The sequence below is a fragment of the Lampris incognitus genome, chromosome 7, assembly GCF_029633865.1.
Source record: "Lampris incognitus isolate fLamInc1 chromosome 7, fLamInc1.hap2, whole genome shotgun sequence".
NCBI lineage: Eukaryota > Metazoa > Chordata > Actinopteri > Lampriformes > Lampridae > Lampris > Lampris incognitus.
In genome coordinates, this window is record NC_079217.1 from 34138660 (window position 1) to 34163660 (window position 25001).

Genomic DNA, 25001 nt, shown 5'->3' on the forward strand with positions numbered 1-25001 from the left:
GTTTTCCTACGCACTCCAAAGGGCACATACTTGATCTGATTTGCTGTAACTCCTCTTAATTGCAATGCATCCGATTTGCCCATTTCCGACCACAGGTTAGTGTCTTGCGATGTTAACTTAACAGTATCCAAAACAAATTTGTAACGCTCCATCTCGTTCCGTAACATTAAGAATATTGATTTATCTGCTTTTTCTAGTGGAATTGATAACCTCCCCAGCAAAGACAATTTAGCCACCCCAGATGAACTGGTCTCTCATTACAATGATGGCCTTTATGGTCTTTTAAACGATCTTGCACTGATAAAAACCCGATCCATTTCCTTTACCCACTCTGCCCCTTGGTTTACACCTGCACTACGCCAGCTTAAAGCTAAAGGCCATCGCCTGGAACACCTTTACACAAAAACTGGCCTTGTTGTTCATAAAGACATGTATAATGACCACATACTTCATTATAAGGAGGCTCTGTCCACAGCTAAATCGTCTTATTATGCAAATTTAATTAGATCAGACAAAGGGAACACTAGAGTCCTGTTTTCCATGGTAAACAATATTTTACGGCCACCAGACACTCTTGCAACTCACCTGTCTTCAGTTGCTCAACGTAACACCTTTATGACCTTTTTTTAATGCCAAAATTGAAAATATTCATCAGCAATTGACCTTGTCGAACAATACTGCATCTTATTCACCCTTCTATGTTCCCCTCTCTTCTTCACTATCTAGTTTTAAACTCCCAACTGTTGCTGAAATATTTGGTCTTATTCACAAATCCAAATCATCTACACTGCAAAAAAAAAAAACATGAGCTTAAATACAAGAAATAAACACTGAATTTGAGGGGAAAAGTAGTTAATACTAGTGAAATTATCTGTCCATGCAGCAAGATAATTTTACTTGACAAGAAATCTTAAAATAAGCTGGTTCCAGTCCAGAAATAAGTAGCCTCGGATAGTGTTCAAAGGCTTGAAATAAGAAGAAAATGCTGGTTTTTCGATCAAATTACTTAAGATCAGACTTGCTACAGCACAGTAATAAGTGAAATACACTGAATTTTAGCAAATATTTTTTTTAATTTATTTCTGATTTTTCCCTTTTTCTCCCAATTTAGTGGCAAATCGCTCCCTATTCTAGTTCGAACACCCACCCTTGTACTGTATGCGTTCTCCAACTGCCATTTATTTCTACTTCATTGAATCCAGCCATAGTTGGATCTGACGAGACCGAGGCGTGAACCCCGGTCCCCAGTAGACAACTGCATTGACACAAAGCCGATGCTTAGACCGCTACACCACCACGTCAGGGGAGGGTGCCCCAGACACAGCCAATGTTAAACCATACACATCAGAGCAGCTGGATGCTGTCAAAAAAATCAAGAGCTGTAAAGATTACTACCAAATTATTGGAGTTGAAAAAGATGCAAATGAAGCAAATAATTCTTAACTCATTTTTTTTGCATTCTTAATTTTAGCACACTGAAAAAGGAACAAGAAATCAAATCACTAATTTAAGTGGAAACTAATTAATACTAGTGGAGTATGATTATTCCGTTACTTGAAACAAGTTGGCCCATCTTGAAATATGTAGGCCCAAATTTAAAACTAGTCCTTAATCCCAGAGCATACATCTTAAAACAGGAAACTTGATTTTACTGAAATCACAACCAGGACAAGTGAAATTTCTATCAACATTTATTGACAACGCTTTCCAAGTTTGAGCAGTGAAAATCAAACTGTACTTTCATTTCGTGATAGGTGAAGCATGTTGGGCCATTGAATAAAGATGTATTTTTATATATACAGTGCACCCGGAAAGTATTCACACCCCTTCACTTTCCCCACATTTTTTTATGTTACAGCCTTATTCCAAAATGGATTAAATTCCTTCTCTTTTTTTTTCAATCTACACACAATACCCCATAATGACAAAGTGAAAAAGGTTTTGTAGAAATTTTTGCAAATTTATTAAAAATAAAAAACTGAATATTGCATGTACATAAGTATTCACAGCCTTTGCTATGACACTCAAAATTGAGCTCAGGTTCATCCTGTTTCCACTGACCATCCTTGAGGTGTTTCTACATCTTGATTGGAGTCCACCTGTAGTAAATGCAATTGATTGGACATGATTTGGAAAGGCACACACATGTCTATATAAGGTCCCACTGTTGACAGTGCATGTCAGAGCATGAAGTCAAAGGAATTGTCTATGGACCTCTGAGACAGGATTGTATCGAGGCACAGATCTGGAGAAGGGTAAAAAAAAATTCTACAGCTTTGAAGGTCCCGAAGAGCACAGCCGTCTCCATCATTCATAAATGGAAGAAGTTTGGATCCACCAGGACTCTTCCTAGAGCTGGCCGCCCAGCCAAACTGAGCAATCGGGGGAGAAGGGCCTTGGTCAGGGAGGTGACCAAGAACCTGATGGTCACTCTGACAGAGCTCCAGCATTCCTCTGTGGAAATGGGAGAACCTTCCAGAAGGACAACCATCTCTGCAGCACTCCACCAATCAGGCCTTTATGGTAGAGTGGCCAGACGGAAGCCTCTGCTCAGTAAAAAGCACATGACAGCCCGCTTAGAGTTTTCCAGATAGCACCTAAAGGACTCTCAGACCATGAGAAACAAGATTCTCTGGTCTGATGAAACCAAGATTGAACTCTTTGGCCTGAATGCCAAACGTCACGTCTGAAGGAAACCAGGCACCTCTCATTACCTTGCTAATACCATCCCTACAGTGAAGCATGGTGGTGGCAGCATCATGCTGTGGGGATGTTTTTCAGCGGCAGGAACTGGGAGACTAGTCAGGATCGAGGGAAAGATGAATGGAGCAAAGTACAGAGAGATCCTTGATGAAAACCTGCTCCAGAGTGCTCAGGACCTCAGACTGGGCTGAAGGTTTAACTTTCAACATGACAATGACCCTAAGCGCACAGCCAAGACAACGAAGGAGTGGCTTTGGGACAAGTCTGTGAATGTCCTTGAGTGTCCCAGCCAGAGCCCAGACTTGAACTCCATTGAACATCTCTGGAAAGACCTGAAAATAGCTGTACAGCGACGCTCCCCATCTAACCTTACAGAGCTCGAGAGGATCTACAGAAAAGAATGGGAGAGATACCCCAAATATAGGTGTGCCAAGCTTGTAGCTTCATATCCAAGAAGACTTGAGGCTGTAATCGCTGCCAAGGGTGACTCAGCCAAGTACTGAGTAAAGGGTGTGAATACTTATGTACATGCAATATTTCTGTTTTTTATTTTAATACATTTGCAAAAATTTCTAAAAACCTTTTCTGCTTTGTCATTATGGGGTATTGTATGTAGATTGATGAGGGGGAAAAAAGAATTTAATCCATTTTGGAATAAGGCTGTAACATAACAAAATATGGGGAAAGTGAAGGGGTGTGAATACTTTAGGGATGCACTGTATATACAGTGCATACATCCCCTCTGCCGAGCCAGGGAGGGCTGCAGATTACCACATGTCTCCTCTGATACATGTGGCGTCGCCAGCCACTTCTTTTCACCTGACAGTGAGGAGTTTGACTAGGGGGACTTAGTGCATGGGGCGATCATGCTATTCCACTCAGTCCCCGCCCCCGAACAGGCGCCCCGACCAACCAGAGGAGGCACTAGTGCAGCAACCAGGACACATATCCACATTCGGCTTCAGATTCAGATTCAGACAACTGTATTTATCCCAGAAGGGCATTTCAGACACGGCCAATTGTGTCTGTAGGGACACCCGACCAAGCCAGAGGTGATAGATAGATAGATAGATAGATAGATAGATAGATAGATAGATAGATAGATAGATAGATAGATAGATAGATAGATAGATAGATAGATAGATAGATAGATGGGATTTTTAGGATTTCCGTTAAATTTTTTCAGTGATTATTTTGGGGATGCTAAGCTTCCCCTAACCTGTTAATAGCGCTGCCTATGACAACACTCATAAGAAAATGTGATTGAATCTTCAGCCCCCTGCTCTGTCAGCCAAGTCTCCTCTGAAGAGTCCCGTGAAACGACGCTCCGGCCTCTTCCCTCGTCTCCACTCCAGCACAGAAACCCCCTCAGAAAGACAGACACGCAGGTTGGCTGTTAGATCGTATGCTTTCCAATAACACTGCTGTGCCTACTCTATAGCAATATCCCTGCTGGAATCTGTTTTATCAAGAACAAAGTCTGTTTATCTGTATTATTCACAGGCAGTTGTTAAATTGTTTCTGTTGTCACTAATGTGTTCTTCTTGCCAGCAATGACCAAAAGCCAGTGGAGCTCTGCTCGCTATCACAGGAAGTGAAGTCAGAGACATCATCCAATCCTAGTTCTCCTGAAATATGCCCCAACAAAGATAGGTGAGATCCTAGTTCACTGCTTCACTACACTTAAAGAAAAGCTCTGGTATCTTTTAATCTAAGCCTTATTTTCCCATCATTAGCAGTCAAACTTGAAGATAAGTAGCAGACTCTTTTAAATTGATTCTGCATTGAGCAAGCTAGCCACAGCTGACTGCTGCAACATAAACCAAATAACATCCATTTTAAGAGCTTTTTAATAGGTTCCAAATCTTATGACAGCTATGATATCAGTCATGGAATATTACATGTATATCTTTGTATAAATATCAATTCATTTCTAACCCAGAGCAGAGGTCTCACTCTATAAACACACGTGGAGTGAGCTGTTGCAGGAAGACAACAATGGAAGTGGGAGGGAGTTGGAGAGAGGTGCAAAAAAGAAAATGTATAAAAGGTCTATCACTGGGCTGACTGACTGTACTGGGATTGTCTTTTCAAATGGAAGGTGTTTTCAGACACTTCTCATAAACATTCAGAGTCTGTTAGTGTCAAACAAAAAGCTCTTTGAGTGGTTGTTATTTGGTGAAGGACTGCAGTGCAGCGTGGTGCTGAGGTTAGCTTGCTCAATGCTGCATCAGTTTGAAAGATTCTGCTACCCATTGCTTGGTTTGACTCCTAACAATAGGAGAATAGGGCTTCTCTTAAAAAAAATATTTGTCTCACTTTTAAAAAGTGAGACAAAAAATGGATAGGGACCTTTTTATTAATCTCTTGGCTAATATACCATGGATATAAAAAGTCTAGACACCCCTGTTAGAATGGCAGGTTTCTATGATGTAAAAAAAAAACAAACAAAGAAACCAAGATAAATTGTGTCAGAACTTTTTCCACTTTTTTTTAAAGTGCAACCTATAAAGATAGGGTGAAAAACAAACATTTTAGGGAAAAAAAGAAAAATACAAAACTTAACAATAACCTGCTTGCACACCCTTTTATAATTGGGGATGTGTGTGTGTTCACAATTAACCAATCACATTCAAGTAGCAGTAGTTAGTTAGTGCACCTGCCATCAATTAAAGTGACTGATTAACCCCAAATAAATTTCAGCTGTTGCTGTATGATTTTCCTGACTTTTTCTTGGTTGTATCCAACTGGTCAACAAAGGGCTTACAAAGCGTGAATGGGCTCCCATTGTTGAGAGGTACCGATCAGGAGAGGAGTACAAAATAATTTCCAAGGCATTAGATATACCATACAACACAGTGAAGACAATCAACAATTGGAGAAAATATGGCACAACAGTGACATTACCAGAACTGTACATCTCTCCAAAATTCATGAGAAGACGAGGAGAAAACTGGTCAGGGAGGCTGCCAAGAGGCCTACGGCAACATTAAAGGAGCTGCAGGAATTTCTGCCAAGTACTGGTTGTTTCCTACATGTGACAACAATCTCCTATTCTTCATATGTCTGGGGTAGGATGGCAAGATGTTAGGCTTTTCGCACCAAAAACATCCAAGCTCAGCTAAATTTTGCAAAAAGATACACCCCGTCTTCCAAAACTATGTGGAAACATGATGCTTGTTCTGGCAGCATGGTGGCCCAGTGGTTAGCGCTGTTGCCTCACAGCAAGAAGTTCCTGGGTTCGAACCCCAGGCCATCCCAGGTCCTTTCGGTGTGGAGTTTGCATGTTCTCCGTGTCTGCGTGGGTTTCCTCCAGGTGCTCTGATTTCCTCCATCAAAAAGACATGTATGTTAGGGTTAATACTCCCAGCTGTACCCCTGGGCAAGGCAATGGAAAGAAGAACTGGAGTTTGTCCCCAGGCATTGCAGCTGCCCACTGCTCCTATATAATAGGATGTGTTACATGCAGAGAACAAATTTGTTTTAAGAATACAATAAGAAAATAAAGTGGCTTTTCTTTCTGAAAATGTGTTATGGTCTGATGAGATCAAGGTTGAACTTTTTGTGCATAATTCCTAAAGGTATGTTTGGTACAAAAACACCACAGCACATCACCAAAAGAACAGCAGACCCACGGTGAAGCAAGGTGGTGGCAGCATCAGGATTTGGGGCTGCTTTTCTTCAGCTGGAACTAGAGCTTTAGTCAAGGTGGAGGACTCATAAATAGCTCCAAATACCAGCTGACTTTGCTGCAAAATCTTCAGGCATCTGCTGGAAAGATGAAGAGGAATTTCGCCTTTCAGCAAGAGAACGACCCAAAGCATACATCCAGATCAAAAAAGGAATGGTTTCACCAAAAGATCACTGTTTTGGAATGGCCCAGCCAGAGCCCAGACCTGAATCCAATAGAAAATCTGTGGAGTGACCTGAAGGGGGCTGTGCACAGGAAATGCCCTCATAATTGGACGGATCTAGAGGGTTTTTGCAAGGAAGAGTGGTCAAATATTGTCAGGTCAAGATGTACCAAGCTGATAAGTTCTTACCAGTGGCAGCTGGCCAGTACAAGGCGCTGGGGCACCGCCCCCTTCAGATATCAAGAGATGAAAATCTACTTACACATGTTAAATATAATTTAGTTGTATAACGCAAATAATTATGAAATAAAGTGTTGTTCAGTCTGCGAGCACCTGTCAGCAGCCATTAAATATTGATTCCAAATGGTATTTGGTTGATGTCTTTCTGAATACATATACTTCCTGGGTGAGGGGTGATGGCCAAATGATACCTTATGTAAGCCCTCAAACGTTTGGCGAGCAGGTGACCTGAGGCTGCTGTCTAATTGGTTTCTTCAGATTTTCCGGGGGGTGCAGTTCTGTGCACCCCAGACACTCCCACTTTTATTGGCAGCGAATTGGTATTGTTTTAATGGTTTTTGATCTAAAGTGATTGGACAATTCTCATGGCTGTCAATCATGTTCACACCCACCACCACGCCTCATCTTGAATGGCAGTCATCCACCATCTACAAACTCTGGTAAATTATATAGGCGGCATTGTCTCTCCTGATAACTCTGTGACTGTGTGGACATTAAAGCAGCCGTCAGGTGTGCTGCGCCAAGGTAAATTGCGCCCCCCACCCAAAAAAACTTTTAGCACTGGCTGCCACTGACTCTTACCCCAAAAGACAGTGCTGTCGTAAAATCTAAAGGTGCTTCAACAAAGTATTAGTTTAGGGGTGTGCACACTTATGCAACCAGGTTATTGTAAGTTGTTTTTGTTTTTGTTCTAAAATTTCTGATTGTTTTTCACCTTAATTTTATAGGTTGCTATTTCAAAACAAAAATAAGTGGGAAAACTTCTGACATGATTTATCTTGGTTAATTTTTTTTACATCACAAAACCTTACATTATAACAAGGGTGTGTAGACTTTTTATATCCACTGTAATTGTTTGGAAGTAGCAAGACAGTCCTAGTCAAAGGCTACCATTGTTCATTATCCTGTTGATAAGTACTTTATCGAGTTCATCTGTGACATTCACGCCACTCGTTTTTATTCTCTAAAATCTAACTAAATAACCTTATTTCTCTCCAGGGCATATATCAAATTGAAGGAATGCAGTAGTGGAAGACCCAACATTTCACGCTCTTCATCCAGCACAAGTAGCTTCAGCAGCACAACGGGAGAAACTGAGGCCCTTGAGGAACTGGAGACAGTAAGTACAGTACCTAGAAAACAGAAATGTGGAATAGTTTTTATATATCGTAGAGCAGGAGGAGGACCACAAAGACCAGGAGAAAATGATTCTACTTGAATGAACATTTTTATTAGTAGCAGTAGTGGTGGTGTTGTTGTACTCGTATTGGAGAAATGTTTCTGTTATAACATTGAGATTCGAGCATCAGTACACCCACAGATAAAATAATAATATAATAATCATTCATTCATTCATTCATTCATTCATAATCTATTCCACTCATGGTAATGCACAGCTCCAGACAGAAACAAGCAATTAATAGTCAAATGCAAATCAATTTACACATTCCATGATTGAAAAGGAGCAAGGAGAAGAAAAATCTTATTTTACCTGCCCCTTACTCAAAACATAAATAAACAACAGAATAGCTGGTCTGTCAGTCAGTTACTCAACAACTAATACTTACAGCAACATGGGAAATGAAAAAGAATCAAAAAGCCACACACAATAATTCACCATCAACTGAAAACCCATTACCTGGCAACTCCATATTGTCTATTCTTTCCTTATACATTTTCTTGAAGTGAAAGATACTTAGACAACCCTTTAGATCATTCTCTAAAGAATTCCACAGTTTGACGCCACATACCGAAATATACATCTGCTTTAAAATAATACGTGCATAATGATGTTTAAAATTCCATTTCCTTCTATGGTCCTCGTCCTCTGAACTAAAAACAAAAAAATTTTGTAAATCTTCTGGTAATACTCTGCTTTTTGCCCAGCACATAACTAACAATGTCTGTAACTCAAAGTTTCATTAGTCCTGACTTAATAAACAGTCCGTTGGTGTGTTCTCTTGGATCCACTTTATTAATAATTCTTACAGCTATTTTCTGTAATATAAACAATGGCTTTATGTTGCTCATGTATGTGTTGCCCCACACTTCCACACAGTAACTGAAATATGGCAAAATAAGTGAACAGTACAGAATTCGCATAACTTTTTAATCTGGCACATAATTTGTTTTGTTCAAAACAGAAATATTCTTAGACACCTTTGTTATTCCATATGCTATTTGAGATTTCCATGTCAGTTTGTCATCCATTATTACACCCAAAAAATCTAAACTCAGATATTCTTTCAATATCAGCTCCATCTATAGACAGTAAAACATTTTCATCCTTTTTCTGTTTAGCAAAAACCATAAACTTAGTTTTGTTCAAATGTAATGATAACTTATTTTCATCAAACCATCTTTTCAGTTTGACCATTTCATTTACAATGCTTTCTGCTACACTTTTTAAGTCATAATCATTAGATTTATATAGCACTTTTCTAGACAACCCAAAGAATAACATTTAAATGCTGAAAAGTGCTAATATTTGACAGTGTCATCTGTCAGATTATGATGCATACATTATTGCTTTATTTTCAGTGAGGAAATGTCATTTCATACCCACTCTCAACACTTACCAGAGTTTCATTCTGCACAGATGCACTGTGTTTTTGAAAATGGCCATACTTACTTAAAGAAGTCAAAAAACAAATGAGCTAGAAAACAGTTAACTTGCAACCTCTGTACGTCCATGCCAAATGTTTGCCAAGGCAAATACTGACACAAAATAGCACAATATTTGTGTCGTTGAATTTGATTTTTAATTTGATTTGGTGATAGGATGCAGAATGCCTCTTTCAGTCACAGAGAACCATCATTTCCGACACTTCTATGCCATCGGGGTATGGTGTGTGTGTGTGTGTGTGTGTGTGTGTTTGTGAATTAATTAATTGTAAAGCACTTTGAGTGGCTGTTGCAGCTAGAGAAGCGCCATAAAAATTCAACTTGATTGATTGATTGACTGATTGATTTAATTTGGATCTCAGCATTTTGGGTAACACGTCACATTAATTACATGTATCAAGTGTTAGTTAATAGGTAATAAGGCCCTTAAAGGTCCTTATAAAATGCTTATTAACATTGTATTAAGTCCAAGTGTTACTAGCATCATAAACAGGTTTTCGGCCACAATGTGGCGCTTGTGAACTATGCAAAACCTACTTTTTCCATACCTGTCTTGGGTTGTAAATCCAATTTGCATAAAACTTCGCACATAGCATCTAAGGACCCTCATGATTAAGTTATTAAAATAATTTTGATAGTCCAAACAACACAAAAGTTATGACTTGTAAGGGCCTCATTAACTAATGCTTATAGGCTTATGAACACATAATGTTAAAAAGCATTTTATAAGGGCCATGCTCTTAAAGTTTTCTCAAATTCCTGTCCTTGCTTTTCATTCTTCTCTACTTCTCTGCCTCCCCCTCCTTCTCGTCCTTTTGTTCTGACTCTTCTACCAAATGACCCCTTGTCCTTCTCAACTCCCTCCCCCTCCTTTGCTTCCGCCAACCTTTCTCTGTGTCACCCACCCTCCCTTCAGCAGGGTGGCCACCCCTCAACAGCCTCCTCCATGGTCTTTAGCCCGGCCCTCACTGTTGACAGCCCAGGATCAGGCGCCCCTGTTATTGTGTGCCGCAGTCCCACAGGTGACACACACACACACACACACACACATCAAAGCACCATGCTAGATCACAGATGGTTTAAAGGTAGAATGAGTGTACAGGCCAAATCCGCATCACTCTTCATCCCCATCCTCTCCTTCAGTGCTCGCCAGCAGGTGAAACCCAACCACAGATTCACTCTCATTTTGGAACGAGCTTTGTCTTCTTGGCATTTCACCTCGCTATATTTGCGTCTTTTTGGCGCTGTGTCTGCCATTGCTGTAGCATCCTCTTGGATGCATGCTTACGATCTCGATCTGGCACCTGGTCGCTACGTTTGTATAGAGTCCCGCTGCCCAAAGGTTAATGCCCAAAAACATCCCATACACAGCAAAATAAGAAAATACAGGCTGGGGACAGGGTCTCTGCAGATACAGACACCGCCACACATGTCTAGTGGCTCATAAGTGATGATTGAGAGGGATTATTTTTGTATGAGTCTATACATTGATTTTTTTTTTTTTTTAGGGAAATCCTACTTGTTCTAACTTTAAGTCTTGAAATACTATATCCTCTGCCCAGGTTCTACGGATGTGAAGACTAAGACGTCTCCCAGGTCAAACTTGAAGTTTCGCTTTGACAAACTGAGCCACTCAGCCACAACTGTAAGTCCTGATGCAAACGGCAATTTGTCCCTTACCTCCAATTGTTTGATCCTAACCGACTTTCATGGTGTCATGCCTGTCTTGTTGGCACATTTTAGTAATATTTACTAGGCTATATATGTATAAATAACCACATGAATGTATGATAAAGGCGATACTTCACATTTATTTTGTCCATCCATCCATTATCCAAACCGCTTATCCTGCTGTCAGAGTCACGGGGATGCTGGAGCCTATCCCAGCAGTCATTTGGCGGCAGGCAGGGAGACACCCTGGACAGGCCACCAGGCCATTACAGGGCTAAATTTATTTTGTGAGTCATATGATTCGGGAACTATACTGGACTCCCGATTAACAAAGTTAGTATCACATAGTGAAAACAAGTTTGCAAATATAAGTCTATTTTTCTCAGCTGTTTGTCTTATTAAGTGTTGAGACCAATGCTGACGCATCCTATCCTGCTTCCAAACACACACACACACACACACACACACACACACACACACACACACACACACACACACACACACACACACACACACACACACACACACACACACTGTTCAGTAATGTTATGGAGACAAGTCATGCTGGATTGGATTTTCACACATTGCATTAATTTAAGAACCAGAATTGAAAGACTCATGCTGCAGATGCACAGTGTCTCCTCTAACTCTGCTCTGCTATGTGCTGTTTGTCTTTTTCAGTCGGAGTAGCAGCGTGGGACAGAAATGCAGACTGTTGCACAACACAGGGAACACACAGGCTGATGGAGCTTCAAAAAAAACAAAAAACAACAACAACACAGAAATAGCAACGGCGATACAAAATCAGCATTGAAACATACACCTTATGAGGCCAAGGATGATGTGGAAGGATGATGGACAGCCACCTGAGTTCCCTGAGAGTGCAAAGAAATGACAATACTGTGAGTGTACAGGTAGCAGAAGTAAAGGAAAAGTTGGCCTGTGATTACAATTTTAGCCAGTCCTTAGCTGCAGAAACAACTCATACCTTTCTGATATTACCAGTTCAGTTGTAAGTAACAACATCCCCGTCACATCTATAAGACCTGTCCTGGCTTTAATACTGTGGGTGCAGATTAAGCTTCAGTTTACCCTCCAAACTTCCTATTTAGCTTTTCCTGTAAGAGGTACAGAAACCTGGCATAATGAAGTACGACAAAAAAGACTGTGGCTAAACATTTATTCATCCATTTGACTGCTGAGGGTTCACTGGAAAAGCATATGATCATATGACCGCTTTGAAAGTGATCAGGTATTTTGCTTGTTCGCCCTTGTCCGTATGGTACAACTACCCAAAAGTGTACACAGGACATGCAGACACCCATGCACAGGCATATGTAATGTAGGAACACATCAGAAGTGACCCTGAGAGTTTTCTTATTATCTGCTGCAGAGTCTAACCAAGCATCTGGAGAAAAATTACTTTATTTTAGACAAAAATAAAAAAAACAATATTTTCAAGTCTTTTTAACCTTGTTAAAAGCTGCATTGTGTCCACTGCACTTAAAAAAAGAAAAAAGGCTGACCCAATAGTCAGTCTGTAGTCAAAGATGGTCGTGTCTGGAAAGAGGAAGTTCAAATCTCAAAATACAGTAAAGTTGTTGGTTTAGTGGAAATTAGCTCACATGGGGAGACATATCCATCAAGTTTTGCAAAAAGCTTAATTCTTGCCAAAGTAGCGCCTTAAAATCTAAAGAGTCCTCGCATTATCAATGTTATCTTAATTCTCTCTCCCTTTATCTCTTTCTCTCTCTCTCTCTCTCTCACACACACACACACACAGATGCCCATGGGAGTGTTTAAGATGGTCAGGTTGTGGTACAGCTGTGTGACGGGTCATCATCCACATTTCCTTAAATATAGATGTTGCACTTCCTCAAAACATTTTATTCCATGAGACCCTGTATAGCTTTTTAGATGTATCTGTGTCAATGTCAATACTATTTTTGAGAATAACTTTTTGAAGATGAAGATTGAACGTTTTACAATGCGATACATATTTTGATCGAGGTGAATGGAAATTATGTTCTTATTTTCATGACAGTTTTACATTTTGGCCAGGACACAGATGTGAAGAAGGAAATTGTATAGAAGATGGAAAGATTTTATTCCGTGTGAGCTTTTGATGCTTGTTTGCTTATTCCAAAGTCACTTAGATGTTACTTGCAAAGCCAGTGGCTAAAAAGCACAGGAAGTCAGATGACGGATATGCTGTAACTTCAGCCTGCAAGCTATTTAAACAGGATCCAGCAGGATTATAGTTTGAGCACATTTAGATACAAACGGCTTTAAAGGCATACATTTCTATCATATGTGACCAAATTATGAAACGCGTACATTTTTGGGCAAATGTCTATGTACTGTAACCATACAGAGAACCATTCCTATTGCTGGGAGAGTGACTTCTTTAATGGGTGATGTTGTGTCACATGAAACCAAAAACCCAGGAAGTTCAACTGGCTGAAAAGTGCCGCTTAGATGCTCATCGCCTTACTACCCTTGAGAAAGTACTGATCTAAATGAAACTGGACAGGAAATGTGTGTGTACTGTAGTCGGACACACAAATGCTCTCATCCAGTTACAGTAGACAGTGATTGGCATTAACGAGGGACCTAAGGAAGAGGATGTAATCTACACGGCAGGAAGAAGTTGGTTTGTCTGTTTGTTTGTAGCTGGTACCGCCTAAATGCCCCACCGCCTTCTCCTGTTTATATGCTTAATTTATTAAACTATAAGTTATTTTGCATTGGTGTCATGTAAAAAATGTAATGGCAGAGTACACTAATTAAAGAGATAAAATGAATAAGAAATATATTAATTTAAAAACTGCCCAAACATATATATGTATATTTCGTTAATGTAATGTGCCACTGAGAATTTATTCTGAAATAAATTGTTGTATTTTGTGTCATTCGTGTGTGTTGTCCTGTTTTTCAGTCCATGCGAGTGGACTGGAGCGTGTCTGATAACACTGCTAGCCACTGGTACCAACATTAACATCTCACATGTGGCCAAAGTGAAACAAATAAGGTATCACAGTCAGATGTATGCATTTGAACTTAGTTTTATGTTTCAAAATGAGCATAATTGTAGGTTTTGAGACATGTTAAAAGTATGTGCAGTACCTTTTTTATTCATAGTTTAGATTTAGCTGACCACAAAAGACGAGATGAATGTCAGATGTTTGTTTGTTTTTTTTTTTAAAAGGTGCGATAGGAACATACAAAAAAAAACCCACCATAGGCTTAATTTCACTGGATTACATTAATGGACTTCATCGCCATCATTTCATTGGGCCCTCGAGGATTTTACATAGCAATTGTTATCACGGAACCTAAAATATATAATGTTGAAATATGCATGCAACAATTATGGTTCAAATTAAGTTCACTACTGTACCTTTAAGCATTAACACCAGTCAAAACGGCACAACTCTGCATGTTTAGCAGGCTCTTAGAACTACTTCTTTTCTGAGCACACAGCTTCAACTTTTATTTCACTGTGTCCTCTGGAGTGGCCAAATGGATCAACAAGGTCAGACCTGGGTCCCAATTTGTCTGGTGTGTAGAATTTGTCTTTTTACCACACTGCCTTCCCCATTAGGCAGGTAAATTCTGCAGTTCAGAAGATGAGAAACGTCATACATCTATCCTTAAAATCCAATATTTGGTTTTTCTTTTTCAATAGGTGTCACTAGAATGGCCTTGTGGTTGGAGACACCTGTGTGTGTCTGGAAGCAGGTCTTGTGTAAAAGGGTTTTGTATCCAACCAGATCTGGGAGTTTTCTGTCCTTTGACCTATCTCATGAAGGGACTGTATGGGCAGAAGGCCTCTCCCTCATGAAGAAAAACATTATGAGAGAAACAGAAGACAATTTTCATGATACAACACTTTCTGCCATGTTTTGCTTACAGTCAAGAAAAGTGGACTGATGAGTAGATGGTGGCCTGGGTAGGACCTCCAGCTGCTCGCTCCTGTCCCAGAGCATCCTGGGAGAGAGCTGCATATACAAGCTATAACACAACACAGAACTTAATCAGAATGGAGAGCCACATGCTGTATTTTGTATAAATAAGAGTCACAATCTATTATCTATTATTTCTTTTAAATCTACATGAGCATTGTCCAAGTACAGGACAGTGTACTCAAACTGAAACCGATGGCCTGAAGATAGTGCACATTGCAAAGGCCACCGCAAAGGGCACCGTGTCTTGGAACAGGATGTTCTCAGCCATTATTCAGCAGACTCACCTCTTTCTGTGGTTTGGGCACAGGAGTGGCTGCAAATGCAAAAAAAAAAAAAATCAGGGAAAGGGAAGTTCTTTCAGTGCCTCTAGTAAGAAAGCAAATGTTCGTACATGCCCACCAAAGCAGTTGTTTGAACTGTGGGCCCGCTAAAGCTACACAGTTCTGCAGACTTACAAAGTAATATTAAGAGATACCTTTACGTTGAGGAGTGTTCTCCTTCTTGGCTATCGGGCATCGTGGTGGAGGCTGAGGAGCCTGACATGCTTCAGCTGTGCATAGGTTTCTCAGTTGTGAATGATTTATAGACAGGGTCCTGGGAACAGGCTGAGGCTTGACCTCTAAACTCAGACATCGAGCCAATCCCATAAAGAGGGGGAAACAAAGAGATGCACCCACACACACCAGTACCCTGTGCAATACATTCCTTTCAGAGGTGACGGCTGTGCAGTATGGATGAGAGATGAAAAGAGAAAAGTTAACGAAGTTTGACAATTGTGGAAAAATATTGCAAAAGGTAACAGTAAATGTATAAGGTAAATAGTAATAATAAATATAGCCGCGAGCAGCAATGAATGGGGTCCAAGCAGCATGAGAACTTATTGAGCTTTGATGCTTATTGAAGAGTTTATGAATATTTAAATTTGTGATTGTAAGCTTCAGTGGAGAAACCAAGCCAAGAAACCAAGAACTCTCAGAAGATCAAATCACAGTGTCAACCCACATGTAGGATGGTAGAAAAGCTTGAAAAATAGGCAAGATAAGATTGAATGTGTTCACAAGGAGGACTTCAACAAAGGACCTTAGTTTCTTCAAGTGAGGTGGCTTACACTGTTAGCAATAGTTTCTCACACACCACCTCGCAGGCTGAGGAACACAGGTAAGAGTTGCTCATCTGTGGATTTGAACCCTTGCCTTTATAGATCCCCAGAGCAGGTGACTAACAAACTGCACCACTGAGGAGCCTTATTTTTCTCACACACCTACTCACAAGTTGAGGTAATGGTGTCGCATGTGCAAAACTGGGGTAATTGTGTCTGTTTAAACTTGAAACGCTTTCAACAGTCAAAATGTTGATGATAAAATTCTGAAGAAAAAAAAATCACACACCATTCTGCTGGTTGCAGGTATACTGTAAAATACATTGGTGAAGCTTCATCAAACATATGGTGAAATGGAAAATGTTGTACTTGATACAGTAAGACACTGAATGTCACTGCAGACTCATCATTTAACATATCTGAACACCATTTGAAAATTTGATATCTAGTATCTAAAGAATCTGTCAATTTTGGCAACATTTAAATGAAGACTTGTGGCGATATACACTACCGTTCAAAAGTTTGGGATCACCCAAACAATTTCGTGTTTTCCATGAAAAGTCACACTTATTCACCACCATATGTTGTGAAATGAATAGAAAATAGAGTCAAGACATTGACAAGGTTAGAAATAATGATTTGTATTTGAAATAAGATTTTTTTTACATCAAACTTTGCTTTCGTCAAAGAATCCTCCATTTGCAGCAATTACAGCATTGCAGACCTTTGGCATTCTAGCTGTTAATTTGTTGAGGTAATCTGGAGAAATTGCACCCCACGCTTCCAGAAGCAGCTCCCACAAGTTGGATTGGTTGGATGGGCACTTCTTTGAGCAGATTGAGTTTCTGGAGCATCACATTTGTGGGGTCAATTAAACGCTCAAAATGGGCAGAAAAAGAGAACTTTCATCTGAAACTCGACAGTCTATTCTTGTTCTTAGAAATGAAGGCTATTCCATGCGAGAAATTGCTAAGAAATTGAAGATTTCCTACACCGGTGTGTACTACTCCCTTCAGAGGACAGCACAAACAGGCTCTAACAGGTACTATTTAATGAAGATGCCAGTTGGGGACCTGTGAGGCGTCTGTTTCTCAAACTAGAGACTCTAATGTACTTATCTTCTTGCTCAGTTGTGCAACGCGGCCTCCCACTTCTTTTTCTACTCTGGTTAGAGCCTGTTTGTGCTGTCCTCTGAAGGGAGTAGTACACACCGGTGTAGGAAATCTTCAATTTCTTAGCAATTTCTCGCATGGAATAGCCTTCATTTCTAAGAACAAGAATAGACTGTCGAGTTTCAGATGAAAGTTCTCTTTTTCTGCCCATTTTGAGCGTTTAATTGACCCCACAAATGTGATGCTCCAGAAACTCAATCTGCTCAAAGAAGTGCCCATCCAACCAATCCAACTTGTGGGAGCTGCTTCTGGAAGCGTGGGGTGCAATTTCTCCAGATTACCTCAACAAATTAACAGCTAGAATGCCAAAGGTCTGCAATGCTGTAATTGCTGCAAATGGAGGATTCTTTGACGAAAGCAAAGTTTGATGTAAAAAAAATCTTATTTCAAATACAAATCATTATTTCTAACCTTGTCAATGTCTTGACTCTATTTTCTATTCATTTCACAACATATGGTGGTGAATAAGTGTGACTTTTCATGGAAAACACAAAATTGTTTGGGTGATCCCAAACTTTTGAACGGTAGTGTAGATGTTAACTGATTTTGAATATTTTGAAAAATATCGTAACAGCTTCTGAACTGACCATAAGTTCCAGTGAGGCAAACTTTTGTTACACATCAATGGGTGTGCTGAAAACATTTCGGCTCTCTCGAACATATGGATGATTCTTTTTTATTCTTTGAAGTTTGGGATGTGAAACGTCTAATATTTGGATTCGTTGTAATAAGCTACACCCAATTTAATCAATCTTTACAAAAGTTTATGCATCGACTGAGTCATGACCCTTGACCTAGCGTGCAAATCATACAAATCCACCCAACCGATTACAAGATACAAGCTTCGCATTTGTGGCGTCCCCTAGAGGTGAAGCGCAATGCACTTCAATCTTTAGGTTAAGCGAAAACTCCTGAATATTTGTCTAAAATGTCAAGTATTTTTAATAAAAATTGACTGACTTGTATAATCGAATCAGGTTGACATACTGAAATTTCTGTAACAGCTTGAGATCAGCGAAGTATGTAAACCGGGACGAAAGGCCCAGCGGTCGAAAATAGGATTTTGAAAAAAAAAGTTAAGAAAGTCACAAAAGTTGACATTTTCAGAGCAGAAGACCATCTGAGCAAAGATGCAGAGGACCTGAGAGATTAAAATTATGGAGAAAATTTTTTTTGGGGCCTTGCCTTTATCGAAATAATTACAAAAATGTAAACGTGGTTATTACAGCGCTCCCTTGAGGCCAATGGGTGTCATTTTATGTGCCTGAGTAGTGAATGTAATGTGCAACCCACCTGCCAATTTTCGTGTTTTTCGGTCATACAGTTTTGCTGCCCGAGAAAAATCATAAGAAGAAAGAAAGAATGAGAACAAAAACAACAGGGCTCCATCAGCTTCGCTGCTTGGACCCCTAATAATAATAATGCAGTAGCATTTGCAGTAGAGCTACTGACGCTCTGACAGAATTAATGACTAGTACCCGAGAAGGTATTCACAGAAGTCATATGTCCCTGGTCGCTGGCAGTGAGTCCTTGACCCCATGCAACGCTGCATTTATATAAACCTTCATCCGATTTGTTGATATTGAGGAATTTCATCAACAGGCGAGTTTGATTGGTTGAGAGAGACTCATTGAAGAGATGGAGTCTGGGAGTGGGTTGCAAGACGATGGACTTGTTTTCTAAGGGCTGAGTCCAGATCCACTCCCCTATCCAGCCATCTAGTCCACAATGCTGGACCACACAGGACAGGGACAGACTGTCCCCCTCTGGTACACGATATGTATCACGTTTAGCCAGCACCGCATGACTGCATTCCTCACCATGCAAACCTGACAGACACGGATACATCGCCCATATTTAAGCATCAAAACATGTCAGTACAGCTCACAGTATATACGATAACTAAACTGGATAAGCCTGTCATAAGATAGTGTAAAATTAACAATACAAAGTGAAATGGGAAATGCATCATTTTCAAACAAATGGCATTTTCTCAATAAAGGAAAAGATCATAACTGACCAATGTTTGTAGAACGGTTCTATTTTACATTATACAGTCAGTTGTATTTCTGAAATAAAGAGCAATGATCTTCAGACAATTAGAATACATAAGTGTTTGCATAAGTGTTTACAATGGAACCGCTCTATTCACATAATGCATACATGGCTTTGTATGACTATTCACCATTAGTGCACACAATAAAAAATCCCATTGGCCAAAACTGATTTAGGGGCAACGGTAGACAAAATAAACATTATCAGATCACAGTGACTCAGACACTGAACAGACACAAGCAAATTAATATGAACGTAAAGAAAGAAAGGCAGTACTAGCAGCCCTGTTGCAAATCATTTACGTCCTACCAAGGCCTATCCTATCAAAATTATTACTAAACAAAGGTAAATAATTACAGTACATGTAACCATCTTTTAGGTAGTTCAATAAAATACGTTTCACCATGGGTTATGTTCACTGTGTTTGTTTGACCTTAGTTAATGTCAAAGTTGAAAGTATATTATAGGGTGTCTGTCACAAACTGTTGCTTCAATTGTAGCTGTTTTCTCAATCCAAAAACTTTGGATTGAAAACTTTGGATGAGTTTAACATCCACAACAGTTGTGATTGTTTCTTCACTTACCAGAGAGAAGGCAGAGGAATCTCACAGCAATGAGGAGATAGCCATACATGACCGTCTTCATGTCTTCCTTTATGAATTGTGAGCCTGCAGGCATGGCCTGACCCCTCAGCTCAGCCATCAACACACTAAGCAGCTCTGAGCTGGGAGGATTTCGTTGTTAGGAAGGAAGTCACACACACACACACACACACACACACACACACACACACACACACACACACACACACACACACTAGTACGTACTGAATTCCAGGAAAAGCAACTCTACAAAAACTAGTCATAAGCACGCTGAGTGGTAATATGCACTCCCGGACAGGAAAGGGGGAATTTCATGGTACAATAATCGCAAAATCGTGTCTAATGTGAAAGAAATGTTGACATCGGTGTTTTGCATCTTATTTTATTCTCTTCTCTATTTTATGGGAAACCTCTGTGGGGATTTACCTTCAAATAAGGAGAGTTTACTTGGGGTCATTTTGTAACCATAATGTAAACTGTCACAGGTGGAACTATTTTCTTCACAGTATAGTTGTTTCTTAGAGGTTACCTAATTATACAATGTATCATGGGTAGGAGCCATATAGCCAATATAAACATGTTATTAGCTGGTTCTGGTCTCTGCATGGGCATTAAGCGATTAAGCGGGGTTACAAAGTTAGACTCGGTAACTGTAATAATAATTTGGGTATTCTGTATCCTGTTTCCGCCTGGTCCTAATCGTCCCGACTGACTGACTGTCTGACTGACTGTCGGCGAATGAGATAAACAAAGAGTCGGTGACTTTTCCGGAAAATAGAAAGCTTCGCCGATCCTCCCTGGAAACATGGACGCTGGTACGTCAAGGTCCACTTTCTCTTGTCTCATTCATTGTCGTTTGTTTTGCTGGCAAGTGAGCGCAATCTGCTTTTGGTGGCAGACGGAGAATGACAGCTGGGCTAACAGGCTAAATTAGCACTTCTGGCGCTAGCATCTCAGCTAGCTAGCATGACTTGCTGTCAGTTTCAAGGCAGGGTTGACGGTTCGCTGCAAAGCGACATGCCGGTCGTTTTATTCATTGCAACCTAACGCTAATATAATTTTAGTTTTTTAGGGGGTTTAAACCACAGATTAGCTAAAGTAGCCTGTGGTTTATTTTGCTAGCGCATTCAGCGAGTCTGTATATACACAACTGGTCGTTCCCTTTCAAAGCTGTCAAACTCGTGAAATGAAAATGATTTTGCCTGTTTTTTCTTTTTCTATCGGTTTGCTTTAAATATGCTAGACCGAAATAAAGACGATTTTATCCGTTTTACAAGACCCTAGACTTCCAAGACATCCTCGTCAGAAGATCTGTTTAGTTTGACCATTGGCCAATCCGTGGAAACAGTCTTATCGATTCCACTTCAGTCAACGTTAATCAATCAGCCTTTGTAGCCTTTTATATTGTCTTATTATAGCAACGAATTGAATTCTATAGTAATTCTCAAAAACTTTGCTTGCAAATCCTGTCAAATGGTGCAGACTCCTATCTGACCAAGGCATAACTTCACTTGGATATTTGATAGTGTCAGGATAATTAACTTTGTTCTAACAGCTAATAGTGAGCAAGGCTACTCCTTATTCTTTTTCTGCAGGGATCAAACCCAACAGGAATTCAGCTAACTCACACAGTTCAATGATAAAGTGCATAGCTTACTGTAAAGCCCAATTTTTAACCAGTGATGTATAAATTTGCAAGTCACTCTAGCTACCTGTGCTTGACCCCACTCCATAGAAAACTATCATGATGTCTGTGTTCACCATTCATGCTTTCCCTTTTTTTGTCTGAGATAACCAGACAGAGAGCGACTGAGACCATCCCACCAATAGTTTTGTTTGTCCCTGCCTTTCCCACGTGTGAACAGAGACACACACCCCTCTCTCAGTTTTGGCATTGTAGGCTAATTGTTTGGTTCTGTACCAAGTTACGTCTATAATTGATTTACCCCAGTGACAAACTTATTCCTCAGTCTGAAAAAAAATCCAACTTTTGTTCCATAAGTAAAACAGAGTCATGCCCTAATCATGCCTTTGTCGGAAATGTTCCTGGCCTCAGGCCTGTTCTGTTTTTTCTTCTTCTGAGAGTGTGGGTTTGAGAGTTAACTAAGTTTGACACTGTCCTAATCTGCAGTGGGCAAGTGAATTTCAATTTTGTGTCAATGGAAAACAACAGAACCGAGTTGAGAGAGGGTTTCGAACTGTAGGCAGCATGCGTGACTAAGCAATGTCCCTCCCAATGTTTAATTGCTCTGCACTATTATTTGCTGGAATTGGAAACCACAAACCAATTTGATTCTGTCTCAGCATGTGCATCCCCCACACTATTCCCCCTGCAGTTGGATTGGACAAGCTTTCCAGTGTGTTCCTGTTACTAATGGAGCCAGATAACTGATACAAACAAAAATTTTCAAGCCTCCGCTCCCTGCGTCCAGTTGATATACGATTAGCGAAGTTCCTGACTTCCTTCTTTCTTTGTTCCCTCTATCCTTCCCTCCTTAAGTCCATCCCTTATTCTTTTTCAGAGCTCAAATCATCGCTAATGGGGTTGGATTTCCAGAGCGTGCAAATTCTCAGACTATTCTCTTCATGGCTATAAAGAGGAAATGATATATTGGGCACTTGTATATCATTTTATAAAAGAACTAGGCTATGGTTAGTTTACTACTATTGATTTGCAAGGCAATAAAAGTGAGATTTGAGTGCATATGAGTGCTCATAAATCAGATTTTAAACAGGAAGTGTATAGGCCTTAAGTGCATGGGTGACTCAAGGTTCATTCAGGAATTCCTCCCATGGCTCCAATCTTAATCTGTGCAAGTGTAAATGCTTTCCTATTACAAGCAAACATCTCTCTCTCTCTCTCTCTCTCTCTCTCTCTCTCTCTCTCTCTCTCTCTCTCTCTCTCTCTCTCTCTCTCTCTCTCTCTCTCTCTCTCTCTCATTGTCTACTCATGTAGGTTTGAGTCAGGGGAAGATAGCCACCTTTATCAAGCAGCTGCGGGCGGAACCACGCTACCTGCTTGCCCAGAATGTGTCCACCTGCATTGACCCGCTGGAGGTGTGTCTGCACCGGCAGACTGTCCAGGACACAGTGCACATCTTCCAGCACTCCATCCCCACAGAGGGCAAGCCTATCACCAATCAGAAAAACTCAGGTCTGACTATCACATCAGGATGTCTGAGAGTACAGACAACACTCAAAATTCTTTGTCATGCAGGTTGTATCAAAATGTATCATTTCAAATAGAAAGCTTATGAATCATTATCAGCACATTGTAAATGAACCTATTTGTACCCATCAATAATGCCAATTATCATACTCTGCTGTTGATTAAGAAGCACCAGAACATGTGTACCTCATTTTTTACTCTTTTTGCTGTCAGTCACTATATAAGAGTAGATGACACTTTTAATTTGAAATTTTTTTAACAGGTTTCTGTCTTTTTTAGATACAATTGACACACTTTTATTTTCCCTACATGTCTTTCATCAGTGGAGTTCATTAGGAGATGAGAAATCTGATAATATCTGCTGTGTGCTTCAGGCAGCACCCCCATCACACCACCTGTACAGCAGACAACAGCAGCACTAGCCTGTACAAACATGCTATAATCCTCAACAGGGCTACATGTTTTTGGGAAGACTCAACTTGTGCATTCTTGTCATTTCCAGGGCGATGTTGGATCTTCTCGTGCCTCAATGTCATGCGACTTCCCTTCATGAAGAAGTTTAATATAGAAGAATTTGAGTTCAGTCAGTCTTATCTCTTTTTCTGGGACAAGGTAAGCATTAGAGCCACAGCCACACAACTAATCATATCAATATTCAATACTATGTGATTTCACTCTTAATTTCCTTGGTTGCATGGTCCAACTAAATCATTTTTTTCGACTGACCTACTTTTCTGTTGCTTAATATCTCATTGTGCTCTTGTAGAGTACATGGAAATACTGTAATTTCAGTCACCCACCACTAATAGGGTAACGTGGATTCTGCCCATACTCGGTACAGTAAGCCAATTTGATTGCCTTTAAGGTTTAGAAAATTCTATACATAGAATAGATAGCACAATAGCTTGTGAGCATATAGAAGTGGTATTACTCGGTACTGCACATCTCACCCCCAAATTGTCTGCATATAATGCAGTGAGTTCACATTAATACAAAGTTCATTTAGCTGGAACACTTACGTATTGAAGCAATAGAGCTTTAGTAACTCACCAGTTCAAAATGGTAGCAAAAATACTAGACTTCCAGCAGACTACATTGCCACTAGTAACTACAGAAGTCAGGTGATAGTTAACATGCTTAAAGTTTTACCTAACTTTGCTGACGATTTCCAGGTTTTGTGCATGTGTCCCAAGTTTCTATATTGTGTTTAGCCCTATTCACACAGGTCCTGGAATTTTTATAAAAATATAAAGGAGGTCAACATCTGTTTTGTTACATTATGTAGCTATGTGGTGACATAAATTATATTTTGAAATCCAATAATGGCATTTACTTCTGACCAAGACCCATTTCAGGTATTCATTTGAGTTGGCTCAATGTCTGATAAAATGTTACTTTCAACTGGTTGCCTGCATAGTGTCAGGATTTCTTTGTATGGATATTTATTTACATTGAAAAGGTTGGATTTTTTTCCCCCATCATCATGGCAGTGGTCATTCAAGCAATGTCTGTTGAGACACTGCAAGTGTGTGTGTTATTGAGTGTGTTTGCGTACATTTGTACAGTCAATGCTATGCAGTGCTGTACTGCTATGAAGTCATTGTCTGACTAAAGCCCTCTTTTGTGTCTAGAGGTCACTGTGATCCAAGGCCTATGTCACAACAATCCCTGACTTCATGTCTCATTTCATTTGTCTCAGTGTTTTTCCCGTTCCCTTACCTTTTTGTCCATGTCTCATTGTTTCCAATCCCATATTTTATTCAGGAGGGGATCTTAACTGTCATTACACTTAACTTATCTCCCATTGTGATAATTGCTACACAGTGAGAAATTGATATAATAG

At 40.0% G+C, this 25001-nt stretch overlaps 3 protein-coding genes across 4 annotated transcripts in view; 2 read left to right on the plus strand and 1 right to left on the minus strand.

The window, feature by feature from the left end:
- Positions 1–11914, plus strand: part of LOC130116184 (rap1 GTPase-activating protein 2-like) — a 162196-nt gene extending 150282 nt beyond the window's left edge. Inside the window, exons 18-23 of the mRNA XM_056284136.1 lie at positions 3979–4091; positions 4255–4356; positions 7797–7917; positions 10342–10444; positions 10985–11067; positions 11775–11914. Coding sequence (XP_056140111.1) covers positions 3979–4091; positions 4255–4356; positions 7797–7917; positions 10342–10444; positions 10985–11067; positions 11775–11783 — 531 coding nt within the window. The 3' untranslated portion in view covers positions 11784–11914. The remainder of the gene's footprint in view (positions 1–3978; positions 4092–4254; positions 4357–7796; positions 7918–10341; positions 10445–10984; positions 11068–11774) is intronic.
- On the minus strand, positions 7838–20079 carry si:dkey-52l18.4 (uncharacterized protein LOC560708 homolog). 2 transcript variants are annotated; one of them, XM_056284139.1, is made up of 6 exons: positions 19972–20079; positions 18811–19161; positions 15537–15782; positions 15346–15374; positions 15007–15107; positions 7838–7930 (listed from the first exon to the last, which is right to left on the minus strand). In XM_056284139.1, exons 1-5 carry the CDS (start codon positions 20063–20065, stop codon positions 15009–15011), a joined length of 819 nt encoding a protein of 272 aa, XP_056140114.1. In that variant the 5' UTR covers positions 20066–20079; the 3' UTR covers positions 7838–7930; positions 15007–15008. The 2 variants fall into 2 exon arrangements, with proteins under 2 accessions (XP_056140114.1, XP_056140113.1); XM_056284138.1 differs by lacking the exon at positions 7838–7930 and adding an exon at positions 11831–11968.
- Positions 20080–20581: 502 nt separating this feature from the next.
- The window catches only part of blmh (bleomycin hydrolase), a 36073-nt gene continuing 31653 nt past the window's right edge, over positions 20582–25001 (plus strand). Inside the window, exons 1-3 of the mRNA XM_056283821.1 lie at positions 20582–20804; positions 22946–23143; positions 23661–23770. Of these exons, the coding sequence (XP_056139796.1) occupies positions 20795–20804; positions 22946–23143; positions 23661–23770 (318 nt within the window). The 5' untranslated portion in view covers positions 20582–20794. The remainder of the gene's footprint in view (positions 20805–22945; positions 23144–23660; positions 23771–25001) is intronic.

Excerpts from the sequence above, each read along its gene's own strand:
- si:dkey-52l18.4 (XM_056284139.1), bottom strand. The coding sequence starts at position 20,065 with ATGCCTGCAGGCTCACAATTCATAAAGGAAGACATGAAGACGGTCATG. Across the intron at positions 19,162-19,971 it reads ATTCCTCTGCCTTCTCTCTG|GTTTGCATGGTGAGGAATGC; the intron begins GTAAGTGAAGAA and ends CGTGTCTGTCAG. Across the intron at positions 15,375-15,536 it reads GAACACTCCTCAACGTAAAG|CCACTCCTGTGCCCAAACCA; the intron begins GTATCTCTTAAT and ends TTGCATTTGCAG.